Consider the following 25042-nt stretch of genomic DNA (forward strand, 5'->3'; position numbering starts at 1 on the left):
CAGTTTACAGGCAATCAACCCTTTAGTGTTTTGCCACATATACTGGATAGCTACAGCATATATTTCTTCACCTCCTTTTATGAATTTTCTCACCAGATGTCAGAGGGGTTCGAAAAAAGATAGAGTTGGAGTAGGGGTGTCTAGTGCATATTTACGTTATTGACCAACCTTGATTTTTAAAAGGTTTCAAACTTCAAGGAGTTAACTTGTGTAGCTGAATTTAAGGTGCTCCTCAGGCTAACCTGGACATGAAGAAAGAGAGCAAACGGGGGCGGGGGAGATCTGGGTTAAGTGCTGGGGGGAAAATAACGGAGACTTACACTTTAGATAAAAAAAACTATTGCCTCGAGTTAGAGCCCCTGACGGCCTTGAGGATTGGGACACCTGCTGAGCCTAGCATCAATAGGTGATTACTGATCTCAGTACCTGGGAGGCCCAGTTCTTGCTACTGGTAGAAAGGCTGGCTGAATGATAAAGCGGATCTATTTGTTTTAGAGGCTTTCACATACATTCTGCAAGTAAGTGACTTTTCCAGATCACCGAACGAACTCACACAAATCAATAAATCTATTGAGATATTTAAACCTTTTTTAAAAGTTGCATGCAAACACCTTTTATATGAAGGTGACAGTTCATGAACTGTTACAGCATCACCTCAGCAAGTTTAGCAGCCCCCATAGCGGGCCAGGGCTCCCGCACACCCAGCTCACACAGCCCCGCCCTGTGCAAGAGCTCCAGATCTCCCAGGGCTCGCGCCCGGGGTCCGGGGGCGGGGCCCTGGAGGCGGTTCCCTTGGAGCACCCAATCGAGAGCGAGACCCGGCGGTGGCGCCAGTGACGTCGGCCGCGCTTCCCTCCGCCCCCCTGCGGGCGGACGCTCGGCGCTGTCAGCCTCGCGAGCTCCAGCGCAAGAGGAGAGGGAGTGGGAGGGCTTTGGGACCCGGCGGCTGTCGCAGGACGGCAGGTCGCGGGGAGCGGGCGCAGTGAGCATGCGCAGCCGCTCCGGGGCGGGCGGGGGAGGAGGGGCCGGGATGAGCAAGCGCGCGCGCGCGCGCGCGCACGAGGGCCCCGCCGGCGGCCGCGGGTGGAGGGGGCGGTTCCTCGAGTGTCGGCGACCCGAGGGCGTGCAGGCGGGCGGCAGGTGCCGCCGCGGCCGCCGCCGCAGCCTGCTCCCGGCCCCGCATCTCCTCGTCTTCCCGCGGCGATGAGCTGGGCCCCGTCGGGGGCTGCACCTGCTGGCTGCCCATCACCCCGGGCCTGCCGGCGTGACCTCGGCCTCGTCGCGTGTCGGGCCCCCGCGGCGCGGCGCTGCCCCTGAGAGGGAGCGGCGGCGGCCTCCTCCGCCCCGAGTGCTCGCTCGGGGGCCGCGCGGGGACAGCGCCCGGCCCCCTCCCCTCCCCGGTCCGCTGTCCTCAATGTCTCCCCGGCGGGGAGGGGGCTGCCTGGGAGACACGCTGAGCGGCCCCCCCCGGAGGCTCGTTGGCGGCAGCAGCAGCGCCCAGCCCGGCGCCCCGCAGCCCTCGCCGGCGGCGGCGGCCTGGAGGAGCCGCGCACCCGCCGTCGCCCCCCGAGCCTCGCAGCCGCCGCCGCCCGGCGCCCCAGGAGAGGGCGGCGGGCGACCCCCGGGGAAGATGAAGGCGGAGGGGGGCGACCACTCCATGATCAACCTGTCGGTGCAGCAGGTCCTGAGCCTCTGGGCCCACGGGACGGTGCTGAGGAACCTCACGGGTAATTGATGCGCTGGGCTGGGGACGGGATGCGGTGCCGCCCCTCCCCTCCTTCCTCCCGTCCGCGGAGGGCGGGGGAGCGCTCCTGCCGCCCCACCCCCGTGCGCGCCCCTCGGAGCTCCGGCCCGGTCCGGCGAGGAAGGTGTTAATCGGCTCCGCGGTGCGCGGGCCCCGGGGCGCCGGCGCCCTGCACCCCTTGGCTGCAGCGTCGCTGCACCCGCGACCCTCGCCTGCTGCCCTGCACGGGGAGGCTGCCCGGCCTGTGTAGTACGCGCGGAGTAGCGTTGGTGCTGAGACTTGGGCACAGTTAGCTTTTATGTCATCAGCCTCCCCCTCTCATGCACACATGCACGCACACATCGCTTTTTGCTGTTTAGATCTTTATCTGGTGTAGCTCTTTTTCTTTCTGGCAAATCTCAAAGCTAACGCAGGACATAAATTCTCTGCTCACAGTGATCTCTTTGCTTTGACCGTTATTTATTATTTTTTAGGCGACAGAGATGACTAAGTAGATTATAGTGGGTCAGGGGCTGGGCCAGCATCTAGTGCTTTTAAGCATTTTAGCTTTATCTGTCTTCTCTCCCTCCCATTTCCTTTTGTCTGTCTGTCTTTCTCCCACCAGCTTCAAGCTGCTGCTTCTGTCATGTCTGATAATTGTGTGTATTTCCCTTCATTTGTCAAGACTATAGGGAATTGGACTCACCTAAATTATAGTATCAATTTCCATTTGTTAGAATAGAAATAATACAGATGATTATTTTTTTATCCAACGTGTAGGTTTGCTCTGTGAAGAAACTTCTGGTTTTGTTAATGTGGAAGTGCTTATCCCCTTAGAGTTATGAATTTAACAAATAGAGAAAGAGATTCATTTGCAATTTGGTGAGTCCTCAGTCCTTGCTCTCCAGAGGAAAAAACTTAAAAACATATTCAGGATTTAATTCTTGAATATGTGTAAGACTGTTAATTTCAAATGAACATTAATGTTTCAAAAGCCACAAGTCAAATAGATTAATAGTGTATATTATAACTATGCATATGTATACCTTTAAGCATACAGATGCATATAGGTTGCTATATAAAAAACTCACATATTCATAGAGAAAAATTCAATGAGCTTATATACTACAAGGACAGCTTTAAGGACACTAATTTCCATGAATGTGGAAATGACACAATTAATGTTATCCACACCTTTTAAGGTGTAGTTTAACTTTGAGCACTCAGACTTTACTTGGGGGTGGCAGGTCAAGAACATGTTTGCTCTTTTTTTTTTTTTTTCTTCTGTACTGGGAATTCAACCCAGGGCCACTTAACCACTGAGCTTCATCCCCAGCTCAGATCATGTGTTTTATTTTATTTTTTGAGACAGGTTAAACTTAGTTGCTTAGGGCCTTGCTAAGTTGGTGAGACTGGCCTTGAACTTGCGATCCTCCTGCTTCAGCCTCCTGAGCAGCTGGCATTTACAGGTGTGGGCCACCACACCTGGCAGGAACATGTTTTTATAGTTCTGAAAACTTAAATTAACATGAAGAAAATTTCATGATTTAGAGGTAGACTGCTTTATCTTACTTATGGCTTTACTTGTATTTCTGTGCAATATCATGCTTCAAAAGTATCAATGATGTTTATTCGACTGAAGTAAGTAAGGACTTAACAAAAATGTATATTTGTATATGTTAATGACTAGCTTAGCTCATCACAGGGTATTTAGAGAGTTAGTTTTGGAAGCATAGAGTAAGCGTAAATGTAATTTACCTCTTGGCCAGATTCAACAGTATTTTAAGATATTTAAGATTCTCATCTGTATAGTGGCTTCCAATTCCACAAGTCCACCATTAGGTTATTAATCAATGCAGGGTTAGCTTTAGTTATCTTCCAGTCTGATCTTAATAATTGCCATTTGCTCATTGGTCCTTGTCATTTCAAAAGGACATGCTGAACATCCAACACCAAGACAGAGATGTGGGATAAAGGAACAAGGGAACCTCTGCTAGGAAATAACTAGGGTCTGAGTATGCCAGATTCTATGTATCAGGATTCTATGTGTCAGTGAGAACAGCACATGAAGGAACCACACACTGCTTACAGAAAGTCGCCTATAAGTGGTCATATCTTGATGTACTTCCTCATGACCTTAGTGATCGCCTGTGTATCTTAACCATTAGTCAAGAGATTCTACCTGCAGTGCCATGTACAACCCAGTCTATTGAAAACAAGCAAGCAAACACTGCTCTTTATAAAATAAGAATTACAGTTCACTGAGTGCCTGCTATGTACTAGGTACTTTGCATTTGTATTGCAATATATTACAATATAGTTACATACATTATTTCTAACCTTAAGATAAGTCTGTGAAGTATATTTACAAGGAAACACGAGTAAATTAAGTCGCCCAGATCGTATAGCTAGTACATGGTGAGCTAAGCGTTAGACCCAAGACAGTGCCTCCGCAACTCCTTTCCCCTCTACTATGCTACTTTATTTAGCTACTTCCTCTTTACTCCCTGCAGGCAGAATTAATTTCTTGCTTCATCTTGCTACTTTTGCTCCTTGTATATATTTTTATTGTATATTTTAATTACACTTTAATTTCTATTCTTTTTAAACTGAGCTTTTGGAGGGTAGGTCTTACTCATCTGAGTTCTTAAATTCTAGCTTATAGTAAATGCTAAATTCCTGTTTATTGAATGGAATTTTAAAAATAATACTCCTAGTTACATAATTTAAACATTCTTTGTTGGCATTGTTTTTCAGCTGCATCTCCTGGAGTGAATATGAGATGTTTAAGCAACTTTATAGAGAATTGTCACATGTACCTTTAAAACATACAAATGCTTGTTGAATGCAGTTATTTTTGGTGCTAGGTACCATGATTTCATGTATTTTATGTCATCTTTTCAACATTTTTAAAGGAACTGTTATTTATTTTACAGATTCAGACATTAAAGCAAAGGGCTTCTGTATTATAGCTAATAAGTGAAAGAGTCATTACTGTTCTTTCAACTTATAGCACATACTATTAAGTCAGGACAGTTTTGTCATCATAATAAACTTGGAAATGAAATAGATAATAGAGGGGTGCATACTGTAGAACCAGACCGAAATGTGTTTAAGAAATAACTGAAGGTATTACATAAATCTGGTAATAGGTATTCTGGTTAATTAAATACCAAATAAAAGGGAAATGTGCTCTCATTTCTTTTTTTTAAATATATACACATAACAGATTGATATTATTCTTCCCTTTGTATCTTATAGGAAAAGTAGAAAATATATTAACCTTTTAATCTTAGACACTGACCTTTAGAAAACAGTTTTGGATATGAATTAATTCGATAAAAAATAAATTTAAAAAAATGAGAACTGGAAACATTTTAACACTTTTTAGAGCTAGAATTATTTTATTTTAGGAATACTGTACTATCACTCCCTCAGTTATTTAATGGCACAGACAGGACTAGACCCAGTGTCCTGACTCTTGGTTCTGTGCCTCTTTTCTGTCCCCTATAGCTTCTTCACTCAAATAGGTCTGAGGAATTGTGAATCTTGCAGTACTTAAAATTAGCTTGGTAAGTTATTTGCCTCAGTGAGCCTGAGAATGTGTAACTATAGTAGTCCCCCCTTACTTGAGGGAATTCATTCCTAGACCCCAGTGGATACCTGAAACCACAATTTTAGTACTGAATTCTATTTATGCTGTTTCTAATACATACATATTTATGATCAACTTTTATTTATAAGTTAGGCACAGTAAGACATTAAAAATAATAATAATGGGACAATTGAAATAATATACTCTAATAAAATTGCCAGCAGCATCACTACTCCTGAGCTCTGGGACCATTGTTAAGTAAAATAAGGATAACTCCTAGCACAAGCACTGTAGTACCTTGACAGTTGATCTGATAACCAGGATTGCTACCAAGTGACCAACAGGATGTAGTGTATACATTGTGGATACTCTGGACAGAGGGATGAGTCATGTCCTGGATGGGAAGGGGCAGGACAGCACAAGATGTCATAATGCTGCTCAGAACAGGGACCAGTTTAAAACTTAGGAATTGTTTATTGCTGGCATTTTTCCATTTGATATTTTTGAATTGCATTCGATCTCAGGTAACAAACTACAGAAAATGAAACTTTGAATAAGGAGGACTACCATAATTTTTCCAGGAATAGAGAATGCTGGGAAAAGCAAGATATTGAAAAATAATGCTTCCTAAAATTTATTACTTACATATGTGTGTGCTAGTTTATTTACAAATGGCATTTGGAAAAGTTAGTGATCTAAATCATATATCTAGTTTTAGGAATCCTACCAAGTTTAGTCTTCTATTTTTCCCTCAAACTACATTCAGACTGCGGTGAAAGGTGAAAAGGGTATGTGTGTGTGTGTGTCAGTGTGCATACATTTATTTAGGTATGTAGATGTAAGCATGTATATACACGTGCTCCTTAGCCTCCTGTTAGATGTTGAAAATGCATTTAATTCATCTAACAACACCACAGCGTAGCCCAGCCTATCTTAAATGTGCTCAGAACCCTTCCACTAGCCTACCGTTGTGTAGACTCTCTCATACAGCTTATTATGTTGACAGTGGAAAACAGAATGGTTGTGTGGGCATGCTGTTGCACCATGATGAAGTTGAAAATCACAAGTCAAATCATTGGCATCTGGGCTGTTATAAATGTACGTGTGTACTGGCTTATTTTACAGGATATTCGTAAATGTGACCAATCTCTTTTGGAGTTTACAATTGCTAAGGCAATTTAGTGTCAATATTCAGTGTCAGTAGAAAGGGAAAAACGTTGGTATCCACCACACATATTTGGCCTAGCTCACACATGGCAGTGTACCCGGTGCCTTCCTGTAGGAGTGCTGCCAAATAGTCTGCTCTGTCACCCTGCGTTCCACCTACTGGGTTAGCTTCCTCCTCCCAAATGCTCTAGTACAGGTGAGTTTATGTAGAAAGAGTTATTTCAATTGTCCACTCTAGAGCTATTGATGTTTTGTAAATGTAGCTGTAATCACAGGTGCCAGACCTCAGAATTTACTTCTTAAGAAATTTCCTTTTACGTGTGTGAAAATTCCTTGCTTTCTGTGGTACAAAGCCACTTAATAAGTGTTGTATGATTTATACTTTATGGCATTTAATTTTTTAGGATGCTCACCTATATATCTGAAGGAAGATATTGTAAGTTTTGAAAATTCAGAATTGTCATCATCAGGTTTTTACTTTCTTGATTGTCATCCATTATTTTTGAATTATACATAAATTCATATACTTTGGCAATATCCAAGGTCCAAATGATGTTTCTTAACCTGATGCAGTTTCTAGATTAGTCTTGAGAGTACTTAAGTTCTAATTTTGATTCTTTAGTATTTAACTATCAGAATAAAAAATTATTTATCTTTGTGTAGTGATTAAAAGAAAGGTCCAAGCAAGTAAAATCATGAAGAGGAGTCAGACTTACTAGAGATATTTTCCTATAGAAAGGAAACTTAAACTTCTAGAAGAAGGTGGAGGAATTGGAACCAGGGAGGAAATTGGAATTAAAAATGGTCAAGTGTGTTAAGAGCCCAGAGAGTGTAGTGTTGAATTTACATAGTATCAGATGAATAGCTCTAATCATGGCTATATTTATTCAACACTCATTATGAGTCAGGTACTACAGAAAGCATTTCCCATGTATCTCACTTCAAATAATTAAAGTGACCATATAATTTATTATCTTATCTCATGTATATGATTACATAAGATGTGGTAGGTTAATTATGTATTTTAATGACCCAGTATTTTAGCAATAAAAATTAATCATAGACTATACAATGGCTATATAGCACATTTGGAAGAGTTGTCATTAGACTATCAAATTCCATCTAGTGACCTTGAGCTAAGTAGATTAAGCCTTGAAAGAAAAAGAGACATTTTACAAACTTTACGCAAGAAGGAAGAATCATATTTTTCCTCGAGTCTAGTTGCCTGTATTATAATGTAAATCTTGGAATGTAATCTGGGAACATACATGTATGTACTGGACTAGGACTTGAAAAAAGTTTTGAGGAATGCAGATTTCCGTATCAATTAATATGGCTTATCAACATATTCCATTATTACCCTTCATCTGCTATTCTGTCTCATGTATTTGTACATTAATTTTATATTTTTTTCATAATTCACCATGGTTGTTAATTTTATATAAAGCAATTCATACCCAGGATTTCAGTACCAAGAGTGACATATGTCCTTTTTAGAAATTTTACCTTTAGTAGTTAACATTCCTCTAACTCTTTTCAGTGTGCTGGACAGTGTTCTAAGAAACATTACTTGTACTTTATTTGATCCTCAACAATAATCCCATGAGATAGACACAGTTATTATTTCCAGTTCTCCCAGTGTCTATGTGCAGAAAAGCTGCTTCTGGCTGGACTCTTGGAGTGTCCAGTCCTGCATGTGCTCTGCAGACTGGCATGGGCTGGACGGCCAGCTGCCCAGCAGGTTCATATGGCAGGTGCCTGGAGATGGAGGGCCAGCCCACAGGTCTGCTCAAAACATGGTTTTTCCAGAGCAAAAGTCTGGAGAGAAAGCAAGTGAAACCAACATAGAAGTCACAGTCTCCTGTAACCTTATCTCAAAAGTGTCATACCACACCCGTGCTGTTTTCTCTTGGTTACACAGACCAGCTCCAGAACTGCAGGAGGCTGTGGCGGGGATCCCTGGGGGCTGCTGGAGGCAGGCTGTAACAGGCTTACAGTGTAGGCGTGGGGAAAAGGAAGGAGGCCTTTAAAGGGAAGACAGACAACAGAGGAGAGGGGGAGGGGATGAGGGATCCACAAGAGAAATAGATTCAGAAGGTGATCAGAAAAAAATGTTTGATAGGTAGAATTATTATATAAAACAGCAATTTCTAACACTTTCGAGGGTTAATCTTGGTTATATCTTTTTTGATGCTAGGAATTGAACTCCGGGGTGCTTAACCACTGAGCCACATCCCCAGTCTTTTTAAAAATTTTTCTTTTGAGGCAGGGTCTCACTGTTGCTGAGGCTGGTTTTGAACTTGCAGTCCTACTGCCTCGGTCTCCTGAGCTGCTGGAGTTACTGGCGTGCACCACTGCACCTGGCAGTCCTGGTTTGTTCATTATGAGTCCTGTGCCAGTCTTTGTGGTAAACGCTGATGAACAAAGATGAAAATACCCATTATTGCCCATAGTTGCTCATGGTCTAGAGAAGCTCTCCTAACTTTCATGGCTTATTGAGTTCAGGAAGAACAGGCAGTGGGATTTTGATAACAAAAGTAAAGATGGAAAGTGGAAAAAGAACCTTTGTGTGGGACGGTAGAGACAGGAGAGGTGAACTGCTTATGGGATGGACCAGGAGTGAGTGTGTACTGCAAGGGCTTCATTAGGTCTAAAATTAACATGTGCTGCTCTTGGGTGCCTGTGTCTGGCAAAGAAGTTCATGGTAATGTGAAATTGGATTTCCATTGTGTAATAATATTCTCTCCTCTCATCCCCTGTAGTGAATTACGTTTCCTCTGTCTTTGTTTCTAAGCATTGCCACACATCAGAATCAGCTGGGCTGGTTACAGCTCCAGGGCCCCAGTCCTATTTATGCAATTAAAATCCAAGAACAGGGCCTAGGAAGCTGCATTTTATGGAGTGCCCAGGGATTAGGAATATATGATTTAAAAAACATTGATTTTTTTTTTTTTGGTGATCAGTTTGTAGCTATGTTTTGATATATAATGAAAGTAATATGAAATAATTAGTATGGCTAAAGACATTAAAATTTCAATATAAGTGCCTCATTTATTTCCAGAAGGGTATGATAATGCAGTTTTTAAAGAAGTGACTGTCTTTTAACATTAGAGGATTATATCACACTTTATCTTTTAAAAATATTTTCTGCATTTATATGAGCTATTAACCATAGAATGATCCCATTATATGATAGTATTTTAAAATTCTAACTGATTCAGTTTTATTAAATTTGAAATTTATGGAAGAATTAAATATTTAAAATATTTATGGAAATATTTACATAAGATAACAGTTATTGAAACTTCCCCCTCTTGGGTAATGGAGGGTCTCATAGACCCTCCGCCAATACTCTAAGGAAGTAAAGAAATACGAGTCCAGAAACAGTTTGTCCTTGACTGCTGCTAGCCAGCTTCTCCACTTTAGACAAGCCACCTATTTCCCAGGCCCAGCTTTCTTCATCTGCAGCACCATCTGACGCCCCTAACTTCCACATTGATACTCGCGGAAGGTGACCTAGAGGTTCCTTTTCTTAAGGAATTAAGAAAAGCTTCCAGATTTCATTAGGAGTTAAGGAAATAATTTATTCATTTCATATAAGCATTTCTTTAATTTTTGAAATAAAGCAACTTTCTTTTTTAAGAGAGCCTTTTTCAGACCTTTAATATGCTTATTTGTAGGGTAAGTTGTAGAAGCAATAAAAATCTTAGTTTGCTGAACACCATTTAGTAGCTCTTAGAATTTAATTAGGCCTTAAATTTGGTTTGAAACCTCTGGATTTAATATCTAAAGATCCCTTCCAGTTCTGAAAGTTAGTTTTTGTTTTTTAAATGCCAGTGTTGCATAATTACTTCCTCAGGATTTGTTTCAGAATAATATTTAAAGTATTATGACCTTTCTTTGCATTGCTCACTAGGTTTTCCTAATTATTTCCTTTTATTTCCTGCTCTTCCATTCATTTATTTGGACCCATATTTAGATTTAATTTTAGGTAAGTGTTATATTGAGAGATTCATTATAAGTTATACTCATTGACATAAAAAGTTCATTTTTTAGCATTCACAATATATTCCTTGAAATATTATCTCATGAAATTGTAAAACATTTTATCCATTGTTCATATTTTTATAGGTCAGTATCTGATTCCAAAACCATGTTTTTTTAATACCACATGTATAATTTAAGTAGCTTGAGGATATATAAATAATAGTAATAATGAAAGTACTGTATAATTGCTCTGTGATAACTTCATAATAGATTCATATTTTCACATTTAATTCTTATCCTTTTATAACTGAATAAGCTAATCAACTATGAGGAAGAACAAATTAAATGGCATCTTTTAGGAAGATAATACTATGGCTTACACAAATAATTTATAAGCTATCTTAAATAACTTTAACCTAATTTTTAAAAGCAATTTATGTTGTGATTGTTTTAAGTTAAAAACTGTTTTTCTAAGAATTTTCTTTTACTATTCAATGATGGGTATTGTAATTTGCAATTTGAAATTGTATAATTAGTAAGCAACGGGGTAATTGAGCCTAAGTGAGTAATGAACAGTATTGTCATAACTTTTAAGAGGCAACATGTTAAAGCAGCTCTTGAAGGTATCACAATTGATTTTAAAAACTAGTGTTTTTGCTCTCAAGCTGCAGAAGTACATAACTATTAAATCTCTACAGTAGCTTTAATTTATATGTTAAATGAGGTTTCAAGTGGACAAATGTAGCAATTTATTTTTAGTGATGAAAAATAAGAAAAATATCTTTTACTTTTCCCTTAATTTAACCTCCTTTGTTGTTCATTCCCTTTCGTAGAGTTAGGTTCCACCCAGTATCATCCTGCTGTCCAAAGACTTTCTTTTAATGTGACTTATAATGTAGGTCTGCTGGCAGTTGATTTTCCCAAGCTTTTCCTTTTTGAAAAATTTTCATTTCACTGTCAGTTTTCTAGGATACTTTTATTGAAATATGAATTTCTGACTTTACAGCTTTGTTTTGTTTAGCTTTTTTTTTTCTTTCAGTATTTTTAAAGATGTCACTCTATTATCTTGTGTTTTAGTCAACTTTTTTGCTGCTGTGACTAAAATACCTGATAACAATTTTAAGGAGGAAAAGTTAATTTGGGGCTCATGGTTTCAGAGGTCTCAGTCCATAGACAGCCAGCTCCATTGCCTGGGGCTCAAGGTGAGGCAGAACATCATGGTGGGAGAATGTGGTGGAGGGAAGCAGCTCACATGAGAGACCCCACTGCCAGATACAAAATGTAAACCCCCAAAGGCACGCCCCCACCGCCCACCTCCTCCAGCCACACCCTACCCCTTCAGTTACCACTCAGTTAACCCCATCAGGAAGATTAATTCACCAATTGGGTTGACTCTCATAACCCAGTCATTTCACCTCTGAATGTTCTTGTATTATCTCACATGAGCTCCAGGGAGGACACCTAGTATCTAAACCATAATCTTCCAGATTGGTATTTTGTACTGAGAAGTTTGCGTCTTTTATTCCTGTGTATGCAATATGTCTTTTCCTTTGAGTGCCCTCAGTATTTCCCCTTTTTCTCTGGTTTTCAGTCATTTTACTTTGATGTATCAAGGTGTGTGTTATGTATGTGATTTACTTTTGTTATGTTACAGTTTTTCAGGTTTGAATAGAAAGCATTTTTCAGTATTTATTTTTTGGGGGAAGGGGCTATTTATCTTGCTTTGGATTCTCTGAGACTCTTAGGTGTGTGGTTTTATGTCTTTCATTATTTTTGGAAAATTTTTGACCACTGTCTCTTCAAGTATCTTCTTCCCATTCTCTTCTTTTTCCTCCTCTGGGATTCCAGTTACATAAATGATAAACCATTTCAAATTGTTCCCTAGTTCTTCAATGTTCTCTCCTCATTTTTCCCTTTTTCTTTCTCTTCTATTTTAATTTTAATAATTTATTTTGGTCTATCTTTAATTATTCTTTGTTCGACTGTGTCTTACGTCTTTTGGTTGAGCCTGTTAAAGGAATTCATTTCTGACTTCTTTTTAACTTTTCTAACATTTACTTTTGACTCTCCTAGTTACCGTCTGCTGAAATTCCCCATTTGTTCATGCGTACCCCATTCTACTAGTCTTTAACACGGTAATGGTAGCTATTTTAAAGTCTCTGTTTGGTGATTCTACTAGTTGGGCTATCTCAGTCAGGTTCTGTTGATTGCTTTATCTTCCAACAGTGGCTGTTTTTCCTGTTTTTTTTTTTTTTTTTTTAATGCATCCCATAATTTGTTGTTGTTGAACATAGGACATAGTATATAGAACAGTGGAGACTGAGGTACTTCCTTATTCCTGGAAGTGAGTGACTTCTGTTAGATCAGTGGTGTGAAGAGTCGATCTGACCTACTCAGGAGTTGAGCCAAGCCTGAGTTTCACTGTTGCTGTGGTCACCTTCAGTGCACTGCATGCTCAGGTTCTCGGGAGGTTGCTGATGGTGCCTGTGCTTAGGATGGGAGCCAGGTGCCACAGGGTTGTCAGTCTCAGTGCTCCGTTGTCAGCTTCTCGCCAGCTCTGCGCTCTGCCTCCAGGAGGGCCTCTCACGCACTTTCCTTCCCAGTGGTGGATTGCTGTTGCTTGTGCCAGACTCTTGAGGGGCTGTCCTGGTCTCTTTCAATCTTAGATGTGCCCAGTCTGGAGTCTCCAGATAGGGCCTTGTCATCTTTCCTGCCTTTCTGAACCATGGTGACCAGACTTTCCCTAAGGTTTGTGAATGGGCCTGGGCAGGAGCGTCCCCTTCTTCCCTCAGCATTCACCCACCTGTCCTGAATGGTTTTCTACTTCACCCCTAGGGACAGAGGATTTTTTTCTTGTACCCTTCCCTAAACCAGAGCTGCAGTGGTTTTTTTTGCTGTTCCCTAAGAGTAACAGGATTGACTGTCCTCCATCCAGAGGTGGCTGTCCCCAGTCTCCTGCCTACCACCCAGTCTTTCCAGGGAATGTCTAGGAGAGACCAGTGGGAAATGTGGATGTCCTTGTGCCAGTTACTAAAGGCTGACTCGTTAGCCCACATTTGGTCTTAAACAGCAGTCATAATTGATTTCCTCCACACTTGTATGGTGACCAGGTAACACATGCTGTGTGTCCCCTTTCTCCTTTGGGGGACCTGTCCCTCTTTGAAATCTGTGCTGCTTTGTTGTCTTGCAGGCTCCTCATGATAGGATGAAGAAAAGTTATGATTGCAAGTTATCTTTTTCTCACTGTTAGGGTGGGAATGACATTCTTTGTAACTTTCTATATCTAAAATTCTGAGTAAAATGTAAATCTAATAACTTTTAGTAATCATTGTTTTTTAAATTTGAAAAAATAAATGATACATTTAGGAAAAATTTGCAGACACTACAAACTTGAGATTTACTCATTTTAGAATATGGCCGATAGCATGAATGTGTAGATAATATCCACATTTTTCTACTTGGCATTTCCTGCTTTAGGTTCCTTTATTCCCTGCTCCCAAACCTTTGGATTGTATCATAGGTGGGCCAGACACTCTTTTATGCTTGTAAATCTCATGGCATTATCATCTGTCCAGCCGCCCTCACCAGAAATCTGTAGGCCGCATGTGACACCCCTTGTCTGCCGTCAGGTATGCCAGCAGTCCTCCCGAGTGTCCCGCACGTTGTTTTCAGCCCTAAGGGCGGTGCCTGAGTCCAGGCCTTGACTTCTCTTTGGACTTTTGATGTTGTCTTACAGTCTCTCATCTCTGCCAGTCTCACTTTCCTCATCTACCTGAGTAATGTTTGAAAATGGTAAATGTGATAGTATAATACTCTTATTTAAAGATAATCTTTTGGTTTCCCATAACCTTCACAGTAAAGTCCATGTTCTTTCAGTCTGTAGTGTCCCCGACTCCACAGCTGCTCTGGCTTCTGCACACCTCTATAATCTGAACCACCTTCTCTCCACGGTTTTCGGCTTTGACCTCTCAAGAGTTTTTGCAGGCACTCACAGCTGCACGCTTCAGATGCCATGTCTTAGAGCACTGGTTTCTCATACTTGGCTTTGCATGAGAATCCCAGGGAAACTCTGAAAAATTCCAATGCCTCATCCACATCTGAGATCAATGAAATCAGAGTTTCTTGGAGCATCAAGGTATCACTTTTTTTTTTTTTTTTTTTTTTTTTTAGGGCTTGGTTAATTCCTGTTTACTTTTTAAAATTCACTGTGGCAGTGACTCCTCTTGAAATCTTTCTTGGACCTTCCTACTCTTTCAGGACTGTGTACCCCATAGCATCAGTGATATGCCGTGCTCTGAAAAACAGAAGATATCGGAACATAAGCCATCAGAGTATCAGTAATTAAATTACTCAAATGCTAACTCTTGATAAAATATAAAATTACCGGGACCAGGGGCTGTAGCTGCAGCTCAGTGGTAGAGCACTTGCCTAGCATGTGTGAGGCACTGGGTTTGATCCTCAGCACCACGTAAAAAATAAGTAAAATGAACGTATTGTGTCCATCTGCAACTTAAAGTACTGTGACTAATTTTCAATGGTGGGGACGGATAGGAAAGCCTAGCCTCCAAGGACATTTATTGAGTCATCCAGACCAAGAAAAACGTTTTCTATAAATGAATAAAATATTCCATTTTTAGTACTAGTGTTTTGTTTTTAGTAAACAGCAAAAGTAAAAAATATTTTTCAGGACTCAGTGGTCAGTGGTAGAACACTTGCCTGGCATATGTAAGACCCTGGCTCAATCCCCAGCACTGAAAAAAAAAAAAAAATCAGTAAATAGTAAATACAGCAAAAATTTTTGGCTTCCTGGTCCAGGCCATATGGTCTGTGTCCCAGCTACTCAATTCCACCATTCTGGAATGAAAGTAGTTGTTGAACACAAAAGGATTTTGTTCCCACTAAAACTTTATGGATTCTGAAATTTGAGTTTTGTGTAGTTTTCAGCTGTCACAAAATATTACTCATATTTTAAACTTTACTAAATGTGGAAATCATTCTTAGGTCATAGACTATACAGAAAAAGGTGGTGGGTCAGATGTCAGCTGGCAGCTCATGGATAATACTCTGCCAATCCCTGACTAGAGAACTTTTTCAAATTATAAGTGCATCACCTATCAGAGAATCTAACAAAATCTAGAATGAAAAAAATCTTGGGATCACCTAATTTGAACACAGATTATTTAAAAATATTTAATTTCTATAAAGAAGGTAGAAAATTATGAACAACCCCCATATGTAGTCTTTTACAAGTGTCGTGTTTTCATCTTGAGGCATAGAGTATTTTGAGCCTATAGTGAGTTTTTGCTATCAGCTTAACATTGGGTACTCTATGAGGATTGAAAAATATATTTAATTGTCTAATGAGACAAGTTTTGTTTTTATGACTTTGGGACATTTTATTTTATTTTGGGGTACTGAGAATTGAACTCAGGGACACTTGATCACTGAGCCACATCCTCAGCCCTATTTTGTATTTTATTTAGAGACAGGGTCTCACTGAGTTGCTTAGCACCTCACTTTTACTAAGGCTGACTTTGAACTCAAGATCCTCCTGCCTCAGCCTCCTGAGCAGCTGGGATTACAGGTGTGCACCATCATACCCAGAAACTTTGGGACATTTTAGTAAGTATCTCTTATGAAGCCTTAGCCTGGAGTAGTGATTTTCCATAGTACCATACATTTTGACTATTTGAGAGAGGTGATAAAAATTGCTTAGGTTTCATCTCCAAAGATTGTTCAGTTGCTTTTTAGTTAATTCTCAGGAGCAATCATTGGTCTAGTTAAGCATCTTCTCCTTTGATGAATTCAAAGATGGAGTAAAAACTAATTTTTTGGGGGGGCGTGTGAGTATCGGGAATTGAACTCAAGGGCATTCAACCACTGAGCCACATCCCCAATCCTATTTTGTATTTTATTTAGAGACAGGGTCTCACTGAATTGCTTAGTGCCTTACTTTTGCCGAGGCTGGCTTTGAACTCGTGATCCTCCTGCCTCAGCCTCCCAAGCTGCTGGGATTACAGGCGTATGCCACCATGCCTGGCCTAATTTTAAAAATAATTTATTAGCTGGGTGCAGTGGTGCATGCTTGTAATCCCAGCTACTTGGGAGGCTGAGGCAGGACCATTGCAAATTTGAAGCCAGTGTCAGCAACTTAGCAAGATCCTGTCTCAAAATGAAAAATAAAAAAGGTTGAGGGATGTAACTCAGTGGTGAAGCCACCCTTGGGTTCAATCCCCAGTACTGCAGAACTGATCATGATAATGATAAAAACAATATATTTGCAGAAAATATTCTTTTTTTAAAAAAATGATTCTATTTAGTTATACATGACAGCAGAATGTATTTCTATTCATTGTACACAATTGGTGTGTAGCTTTTCATTTCCCTGGTTGTACAGGATATAGAATCACACCATTCATGCAGATCATACATGTACATAGGGTAATGATGTCATCTCATTCCACCATCTTTCCCACCTCTTTGCATCCTCCCCTTCCTTCATTTCCCTCTGGTTAAACGAAAGTTCCTCCAGTCTTCCCTTACTGCCCTCTGCCCCCATTATGTATCAGCATCCACTTATCAGAGAAGGCATTTGGCTTTTGTTTTTTGCGGGGGGATTGGTTTCTCTTGCTTAGCATGATATCCTCCAACTCCATCCATTAACCTGCAGATGCTATAATTTCATTCTTCTTTAAGACTGAGTACTATTCCATTGTTTATATATACCACTGTTTCTTTATCCATTCATCTGTTGAAAGACATCTAGGTTGATTCCACAATTTAGCTATTGTGAATTGAGCTGCTACAAACATTGGTATGGCTGCATCACTGTAGTATGCTGATTTTAAGTCCTTCGGGTATATATAGGCCAAGGAGTGGGATAGCTGGATCAAATGGTGGTACCATTCCCAATTTTCTAAGGAATAGCCATACTGCCTTACAGAGTGGTTGCACCAATTTGCATCCCTACCAGCAGTGCATAAGTGTACTTTTTTCCCCATGTCCTCACCGGCACATATTGTTGCTTGTATTCTTGATAATTGCCATTCTGACTGGAGTGAGATGAAATCTGATTTGCATTTTTATAATTAGTAGTGAACATTTTTTCATATATTTGTTGATCAGTTGTTTATCTTCTGTAAAGTGTCTGCTGAGTTCCTTAGCCCATTTATTGATTGAATTATTTGTATTTTTGATGTTAGATTTTTTGAGTTCTTTATAAATCCTGGAGATTAGTGCTCTATCTAAAATGCATGTGGTTAAAGATTTTTTTACTACTCTGTAGGCTCTCTTTTCATGTTATCGTTTCCTTTGCTGAGAAAAAACTTTAGTTTGAATCCACCCCATTTATTGATTCTTAATTTTATTTCTTGCACTTTAGGAGTCTTGTTAAGGAAGTCTGGTCCTAAGCTGACATAATGAAGATTTGGGCCTACTTTTTCTCCTATTTGGTGCAGGGTCAGTCTAATTCCTAGGTCTTGATCCATTTTGAGTTGAGATATGTACAGAGTGAGAGATAGGGGTTTACTTTCATTTTGCTGCATATGGATTTCCAGTTTTCCCAGCACCACTTGTTGAACAGAAATTAGGAAAACTCCCCCATTCACAATAGCCTCAATTAAAAAAAAATATTTGGGAATCAATCTAAGAAAATATGTGAAATACCTCTACAATGAAAACTATAGAGCACTAAAGAAGGAAATTAAAGAAAACCTTAGAAGATGGAAAGATCCCCCATGTTCTTGGATAGGCAGAATTAATATTGTCAAAATGGCCATACTACCAAAAGTGCTATACAGATTCAATGCAATTCCAATTAAAATCCCGATGCTTTCCTCATAGAAATAGAGCAAGCAATCATGAAATTCATTTGGAAAAATAAGAGACCCAGAATAGTCAAAACAATCCTTAGCAAGAAGAGTGAAGCAGGAGGTATCACAATACCAGACTTTAAAGTATACTACAGAGCTATAGTAACAAAAATGGCATGGTATTAGCACCAAAATAGGTAGACCAATGGTACAGAATAGAAGATACAGACAAACCCAAATAAATACAGTTATCTCATACTAGACAAAGGTGTCAAAAACATAGGATGTAGAAAAGATAGCCTCTTCAACAAGTGGTGCAGTAAACATTCTTAAAGTTATTTCAAACTCTTTAAACAGTGAAGAATGTATAAAATAATATCTTCCATCTCCCATCTCATCTATGAAAATCACTGTTAAATCTGTTTGTTTTTAACAAGTAGGACTGTCCTATATTTTTGACTTGTTTTATGCAATATTTTTAGATATTTGGAGAAATTCTTTTCTCCTAACTATATTTGTGGAGAGATTTTTAAAAAGCAAAAAGGATAATTGGTAATTGACTTTGTAATTGGGGCTGATGACAGTTGCAGATCGGGAGCAGAGCCGTTTCTTGTATTGGAGGCTCTTGCATAGTGATCCCCGTTTCCATTTTTGTGTCTCCTCTTGTCATACATACGTAAGCTACTGAGTCTAGTTAGAACAAATGTAAAGCCAATGCAAGACCAGGAGAGGGGGTCCTCAAGTTATGTGGGGCTCATATTTGGCTGAATTTACATGGTGCAGTCCACTTGGGAATAATGCTTTCAGTTCCCTTTTACTGCATATGTCAGAACAATTTCCTGTTACCTAATATGATGTTTTAACTTTGGGCCTTAGAATGTTTTAGTTTAGATATACAGGGGCAAATTCTTCAATTGATTCTATCCTAGAGACCAATTGCTCAGTGGAGCCAACAGATGAGGGAGGCTGTGGTCTCCCTCCTGGTCTGTTGCTAGTTTCTTCTCCCTGAGGATTGTGGGCACTTCTCCTGCTCTACCCTCAGGGTCTGCAGCTCTCCTCCGCTGAACCAGTCACAGGTTCCATGTGAATGCCACTTTTGAGACTTGCTTACTCAGAGTGGCCCAGTTCACAACAGAGCTACGTTGATCTGTCAACTAATTCACAGTAACAGTAGTAACAGGAAAACTAGTATAACTAAATATTCTCAACAGAGTTCAGTTTTTGTTCATGATGACTATAGTATAATTTTTTTCTTTTTTTAAAAAAAAGAAACATGAAAATAAATTTGAGTTTGAGGTCTTTTTAAAGGGTCAGTTTACTTAAGAATAGTACTGGACTGGTCTTTGGAGGACCACTTGAGATCCCATTTTAGTTGTTTGAGTCTTTGATCTTTATCCTGGGCTTTATAAAACATTAAAATTACAGTTTACTTATTATAGGTACATCTGTTGTTGAGGTCAGTAACAATACATTCAGTAGGAATGCAGTGCTGTGTTTTGTAACATAAGGTAATCCCTTCTTCATAGTGTTCAATATAGTCAAGAAACTACCGCCCCCTTTTGTGGGAGCGGGCATGGTATCCTACATGGATGCGTGGCAAATTGAAGATGTCCCTTACTGAAGAGCATGTGGCCACTGCAGAGCCTCTTCTTGCCTCAGAGTAAAATGAGAAGGGCTTCATGGAAACAGCCCCTCCCCACTCCTTTTATTATTATTTCCTTGTATTCTAACTTTATTAAGTTTGTTTTAGGAAATTGCATATTTTCACATACAAATATGAGTGATTTAGCTTTCTAACTTTTAATGTATTTGTTAGTAATTGAAGCTATTTATTTATGAGTGACAATATGATATGAAAGTACCATTTCCTGAGAGCTGGAAGAGAAAATCCCCTAATAGACAAGATTTGTCTGATTTTCTTTAAATCACCAGTATCTCTCTCTCCTACTGTCAGTGTGTGCTTGGTGTTAGAACACACATCCCAAATTATGTCACATGTCTCTTCTTATGATTTCAAATTATTTGAGTTCATTCTGTGTGCCAAATCTTAACAATGTGGCAGGGTAAATCTGAATATTTTTTGAATCTTTTTTATATTCCCCCTTCCTTTTCTTAGTAAACTTTTTTTTATTGTAAACAAATGGGATACATGTTGTTTCTCTATTCGTACATGGAGTCAAGGCATACCATTTGTGTAATCATAAATTTACATAGGGTAATGTTGTTTGATTTATTCTGTTACATTTTTTCCCTTCCCCCTCACCCCTCTTTTCCCTCTATACCGTCCTTCCTTCCTCCATTCTTACCACCCTCCTTAACCCTAACCCTAAACCTAACCCTAACGCTAACCCCTCACATCCCCCATTATATGTCCTCATCCGCTTATCAGCGAGATCATTAGTCCTTTAGTTTTTTGAGATTGGCTTATCTCACTTAGCATGATATTCTCCAATTTCATCCATTTGCCTGCAAATGCCATAATTTTATCATTCTTTATGGCTGAGTAATATTCCATTGTATATATATATATATACCACAGTTTCTTTATCCATTCATCAATTGAAGGACATCTAGGTTGGTTCCACAATCTGGCTATGGTGAATTGAGCAGCAGTGAACATTGATGTGGCTATATCTCTGTAGTATGCTGATTTTAAGTCCTTTGGGTATAGGCCAAGGAGTGGGATAGCTGGGTCAAATGGTGGTTCCATTCCAAGCTTTCTGAGGAATCTCCATACTGCTTTCCAGAGTGGCTGCACTAATTTGCAACCCCACCAGCAATGCATGAGTGTACCTTTTTCCCTACATCCTCTCCAACACCTATTGTTGCTTGTGTTCTTGATAATCGCCATTCTAATTGGGGTGAGATGGAATCTTAGGATAGTTTTGATTTGCATTTCTCTTATTACTAGAGATGTTGAACATTTTTTTCATATATCTGTTGATTGCTTGTACATCTTCTTCTGTGAAATGTCTGTTCATTTCCTTAGCCCATTTGTTGATTGGATTATTTGTATTCTTGGTGTAGAGTTTTTTGAGTTCTTTATATATCTGGAAATTAGTGCTCTATCTGAAGTATGAGTGGCAAAGATATTCTCCCACTCTGTAGGCTCTCTCTTCGCATTGCTGATAAGTTTCCTTTGCTGAGAGAAAGCTTTTTAGTTTGAATCTATCCCAGTTGTTGATTCTTGCTTTTATTTCTTGTGCTATGGGAGTCCTGTTAAGGAAGTCTGATCCTAAACCAACAAGTTGAAGATTTGGACCTACTTTTTCTTCTATAAGATGCAGGGTCTCTGGTCTGATTCTGAGGTCCTTGATCCATTTTGAGTTGAGTTTTGTGCAGGGTGAGAGATAGGGGTTTAATTTCATTCTGTTGCATATGGATTTCCAGTTTTCCCAGCACCATTTGTTGAAGAGGCTATCTTTTCTCCATTGCATATTTTTGGCCCCTTTAACTGAAAGCATTCCCCCCAAAACTGGAACAAGGCAGGGATGCCCTCTTTCACCACTTCTATTCAACTTCGTCCTTGAAACTCTAGCCAGAGCAATTAGACAAATCAAAGAAATTAAAGGGATACGAATTGGAAAAGAAGAACTCAAACTATCCCTGTTCGCTGATGACATGATTATATATTTAGAGGAACCTGGAAATTCCACCAGAAAACTTTTAGAACTCATAAGTGAATTCAGTAAAGTAGCAGGTTACAAGATCAATGCTCATAAATCCAATGCATTTTTATACATAAGTGATGAATCTTCAGAAAGAGAAATTAGGAAAACTACCCCATTCACAATAGTATCGAAAAAAATAAAATACTTGGGAATCAATGTCCACAAAAGAGGTGAAAGACCTCTACAATGAGAACTACAGAACACTAAAGAAAGAAATTCAAGAAAACCTTAGAAGATGGAAAGATCTCCCATGTTCTTGGATAGGCAGAATTAATATTGTCAAAATGGCCATACTACCTAAAGTGCTATACAGATTCAATGCAATTCCAATTAAAATCCCAATGATGTACCTTACAGAAATAGAGCAAGCAATTATGAAATTCATCTGGAAGAATTAAAAAACCCAGAATAGCTAAAGCAATCCTCAGTAGAAAGAGCGAAGCAGGGGGTATCACAATACCAGATCTTCAACTCTATTACAAAGCAATAGTAACAAAAACGGCATGGTATTGGTACCAAAATAGACAGGTAGATCAATGGTACAGAATAGAGGACATGGACACAAACCCAAAAAATACAATTTTCTCATACTAGACAAAGGGTAAACCTTTTTTAATTTGTATTTCGAGGTAATTGTAGACTCACACAGGTAAATGTAGAGAGCTTTGTCCAGTTTGCCCAATGGAGATTTTTTGGAAAATAAGTTTAATATCTATCACACTAGAATATTGACATTGATACATTCCACCAGCCTTACTCTGATTTCATCAGACTTGTGCTCTGTGTTCATTTGTGTGTGTTTAGTTCTACACTTTTTAATATGTATCCACCACCACAGTCAAAATATGGGACAGTCCCATTGCCACAGGATTTCTCATGTGTGCTTTTACATCACATACTTATTTTTAAGAGTTTTTATTTTGTTTTTTAAATTTTTTGTCTCTTATGGCCTTGACTTAAAATAATGGCTTTAAATATCCATACTTCAAAAATCTTTTACTTACTTTTTAAAAATAGTGGTAAAAACCCACATATGAAAACATGTACCGTCTCCTGTACCCTCACACAGAATGCTCCTGTGACCAGATGTGCGTGTACTGTTTCACTAGGCAGTTCTCCCTTGGTATCCTGTGATTCGGTTTCTCTCTTTGTGGAGTTAGGGTCACATCTCATATATTAAGGGCTTGGTCCCAAAAGACTGTCCCCACTTCAGCTGCCATTTCCAAGCCTGGACTTCCCATGCATCAGACCTGCTTTGCGTAGGATTCCCATGCCCTTCTCGTGGTGTCTGATCATTCGCTGTAGTGGCCCACAGAACTCAAGGAGACACTTTCTTTTTAACTCACTTATTTTAAAGGATACAACTTGGGGAACAGCCAGATGAAAGAGATGCCTGGGGCCGGGGATGGAGAAATGGGAGTCAGGGGGCCTCTATATTTTCTGGGCATGCCACCCTCCAGCACCCCCATGTGCTTCAACAAAGTGAGAAGTTCAGGAGTTTTGTAGGGTTTGGCTTCCAGACCTCCTGCCTCCTTCCTGGAGGTGGATGATGCTAGATGGTCCCGTCTCTTAGTGACTGGCACCTCAGAAGGCTGTGAGGGTGCCCCAGTCACCTCCTTGGCATGAACTCAGGTAGAATCACAAAGAACTCCTTATTAGTAGCAAAAGGCACCTTTGTCAGGGAATTCCAAGGGTTTTAGGAGTTCTGTACTAGGAACATGGACAGATACCCAAGTGTATTTCTTACTTTACCAAACAAAAGCTACCATTTTTTAATGTACAGTTGTTAGGTAAATATTAAGTATATTTACTTTGTTTTGTAACCAAACTCCAGATCTTTTTCATCTTTCAAAATTGAAACCCTGGACCTGTTAAATCCAATAAGTCACCATTCCTCCCCCTGCCAACCCCTGGCACCAACCACTGCATTTTCTGTTCGTGTGCATTTGACCACTCTAGATACCTCATGCAAGTGGAATTGTGCTGTCTTAGGCCTTTTATGACTGGAGCATTTCACTGAGCATAATGTCCTCAAAGTTCTTTCATGTTGAACCATGTGACCTTTTAAAACTGAATAATTTTCCACGATATGTGTACGCCACATTTTGTTTATCCATTCATCCATTGAGGGACATTTGGATTGCTTCCATCACTTGCCTACTGTGAATAATGCTGCTTTGAGCATGGTTGTGCCAACATCTCCTGGAGATTCTACTTTTAGACCCTTTGGCTATATACCCAGAAGAGGAATTGCTGGATCATATGGTAATTCTATTTTTACTTTTTTGAGGAACTGCCATACTGTTTTTAAGAGCAGTTGCACCTATTTTAAATTCCCACCAACATTGTATATTGGTACTTTAATGATAATTGGATTTAACTGATTCATTTTTGTGTTCTTTACTTAATGACTAGCTTGACTTTCATGCTTAAGAGTGAACGCTTAGCACAAATAGCAGATGAAATCCTTTGCACTATAGAATGTTTGCATACCAAGGATGATCTTCCAGGTGACAGCTAAACATTTTGGAGTCAACTCTTTCAGTTATAAGTAACAGAAAACTTACCTAAACTAATTTAAATAAGAATCTTTTTACAAAGAAACTGAGGTGTTATGTCTTAAAATAGTAATGTGACAGCCCTTAGAAATTACTGGAATGAGGGACTTGGTTGTCTCTTGTCTTTGTAGGATCTGTTTTTCTTTCTTCCTGTATTGTAGCATTATGATGAGGAAATGGACTTGGCTTGAGCTATCCAAGGACCAAGGAGACTCAGTTGGTCCCAATCCAGAATTCCCAGGGGAAGAGAATCATTGGTTCAGCTTGGATCAAGTGCTGGCTGAAATTGTGCCTCAAAAATATGGCCAGGGAGATGAATCTACAAGAACAAAGCATCAATATTTATGGGAAACTTGCAAGGCAGCAGGGTACCAGGGAAAAGAGAATGAATGCTAGACAGAAGGAAAGATGTGCTTGTAATCACCAGGATTTATTAGCATTTATGTCAGGTACTATGATAGGGATATTTTTATGTGCATCATCTCATCTAACCCTTCCCCAAACCATGGGTGCCCCCTGTGAAGTGAATT

At 39.7% G+C, this 25042-nt stretch overlaps 1 protein-coding gene across 1 annotated transcript in view; it reads left to right on the top strand.

Annotated features, from left to right (window-relative positions):
* The first annotated feature begins 1043 nt into the window (after positions 1-1043).
* The window catches only part of Tmem170b (transmembrane protein 170B), a 40615-nt gene continuing 16616 nt past the window's right edge, over positions 1044-25042 (top strand). The window contains exon 1 of the mRNA XM_047558904.1: positions 1044-1727. Within this exon, the coding sequence (XP_047414860.1) occupies positions 1415-1727 (313 nt within the window). The 5' untranslated portion in view covers positions 1044-1414. The remainder of the gene's footprint in view (positions 1728-25042) is intronic.

The sequence above is a fragment of the Sciurus carolinensis genome, chromosome 7 (genome assembly GCF_902686445.1).
Source record: "Sciurus carolinensis chromosome 7, mSciCar1.2, whole genome shotgun sequence".
Lineage (NCBI taxonomy): Eukaryota > Metazoa > Chordata > Mammalia > Rodentia > Sciuridae > Sciurus > Sciurus carolinensis.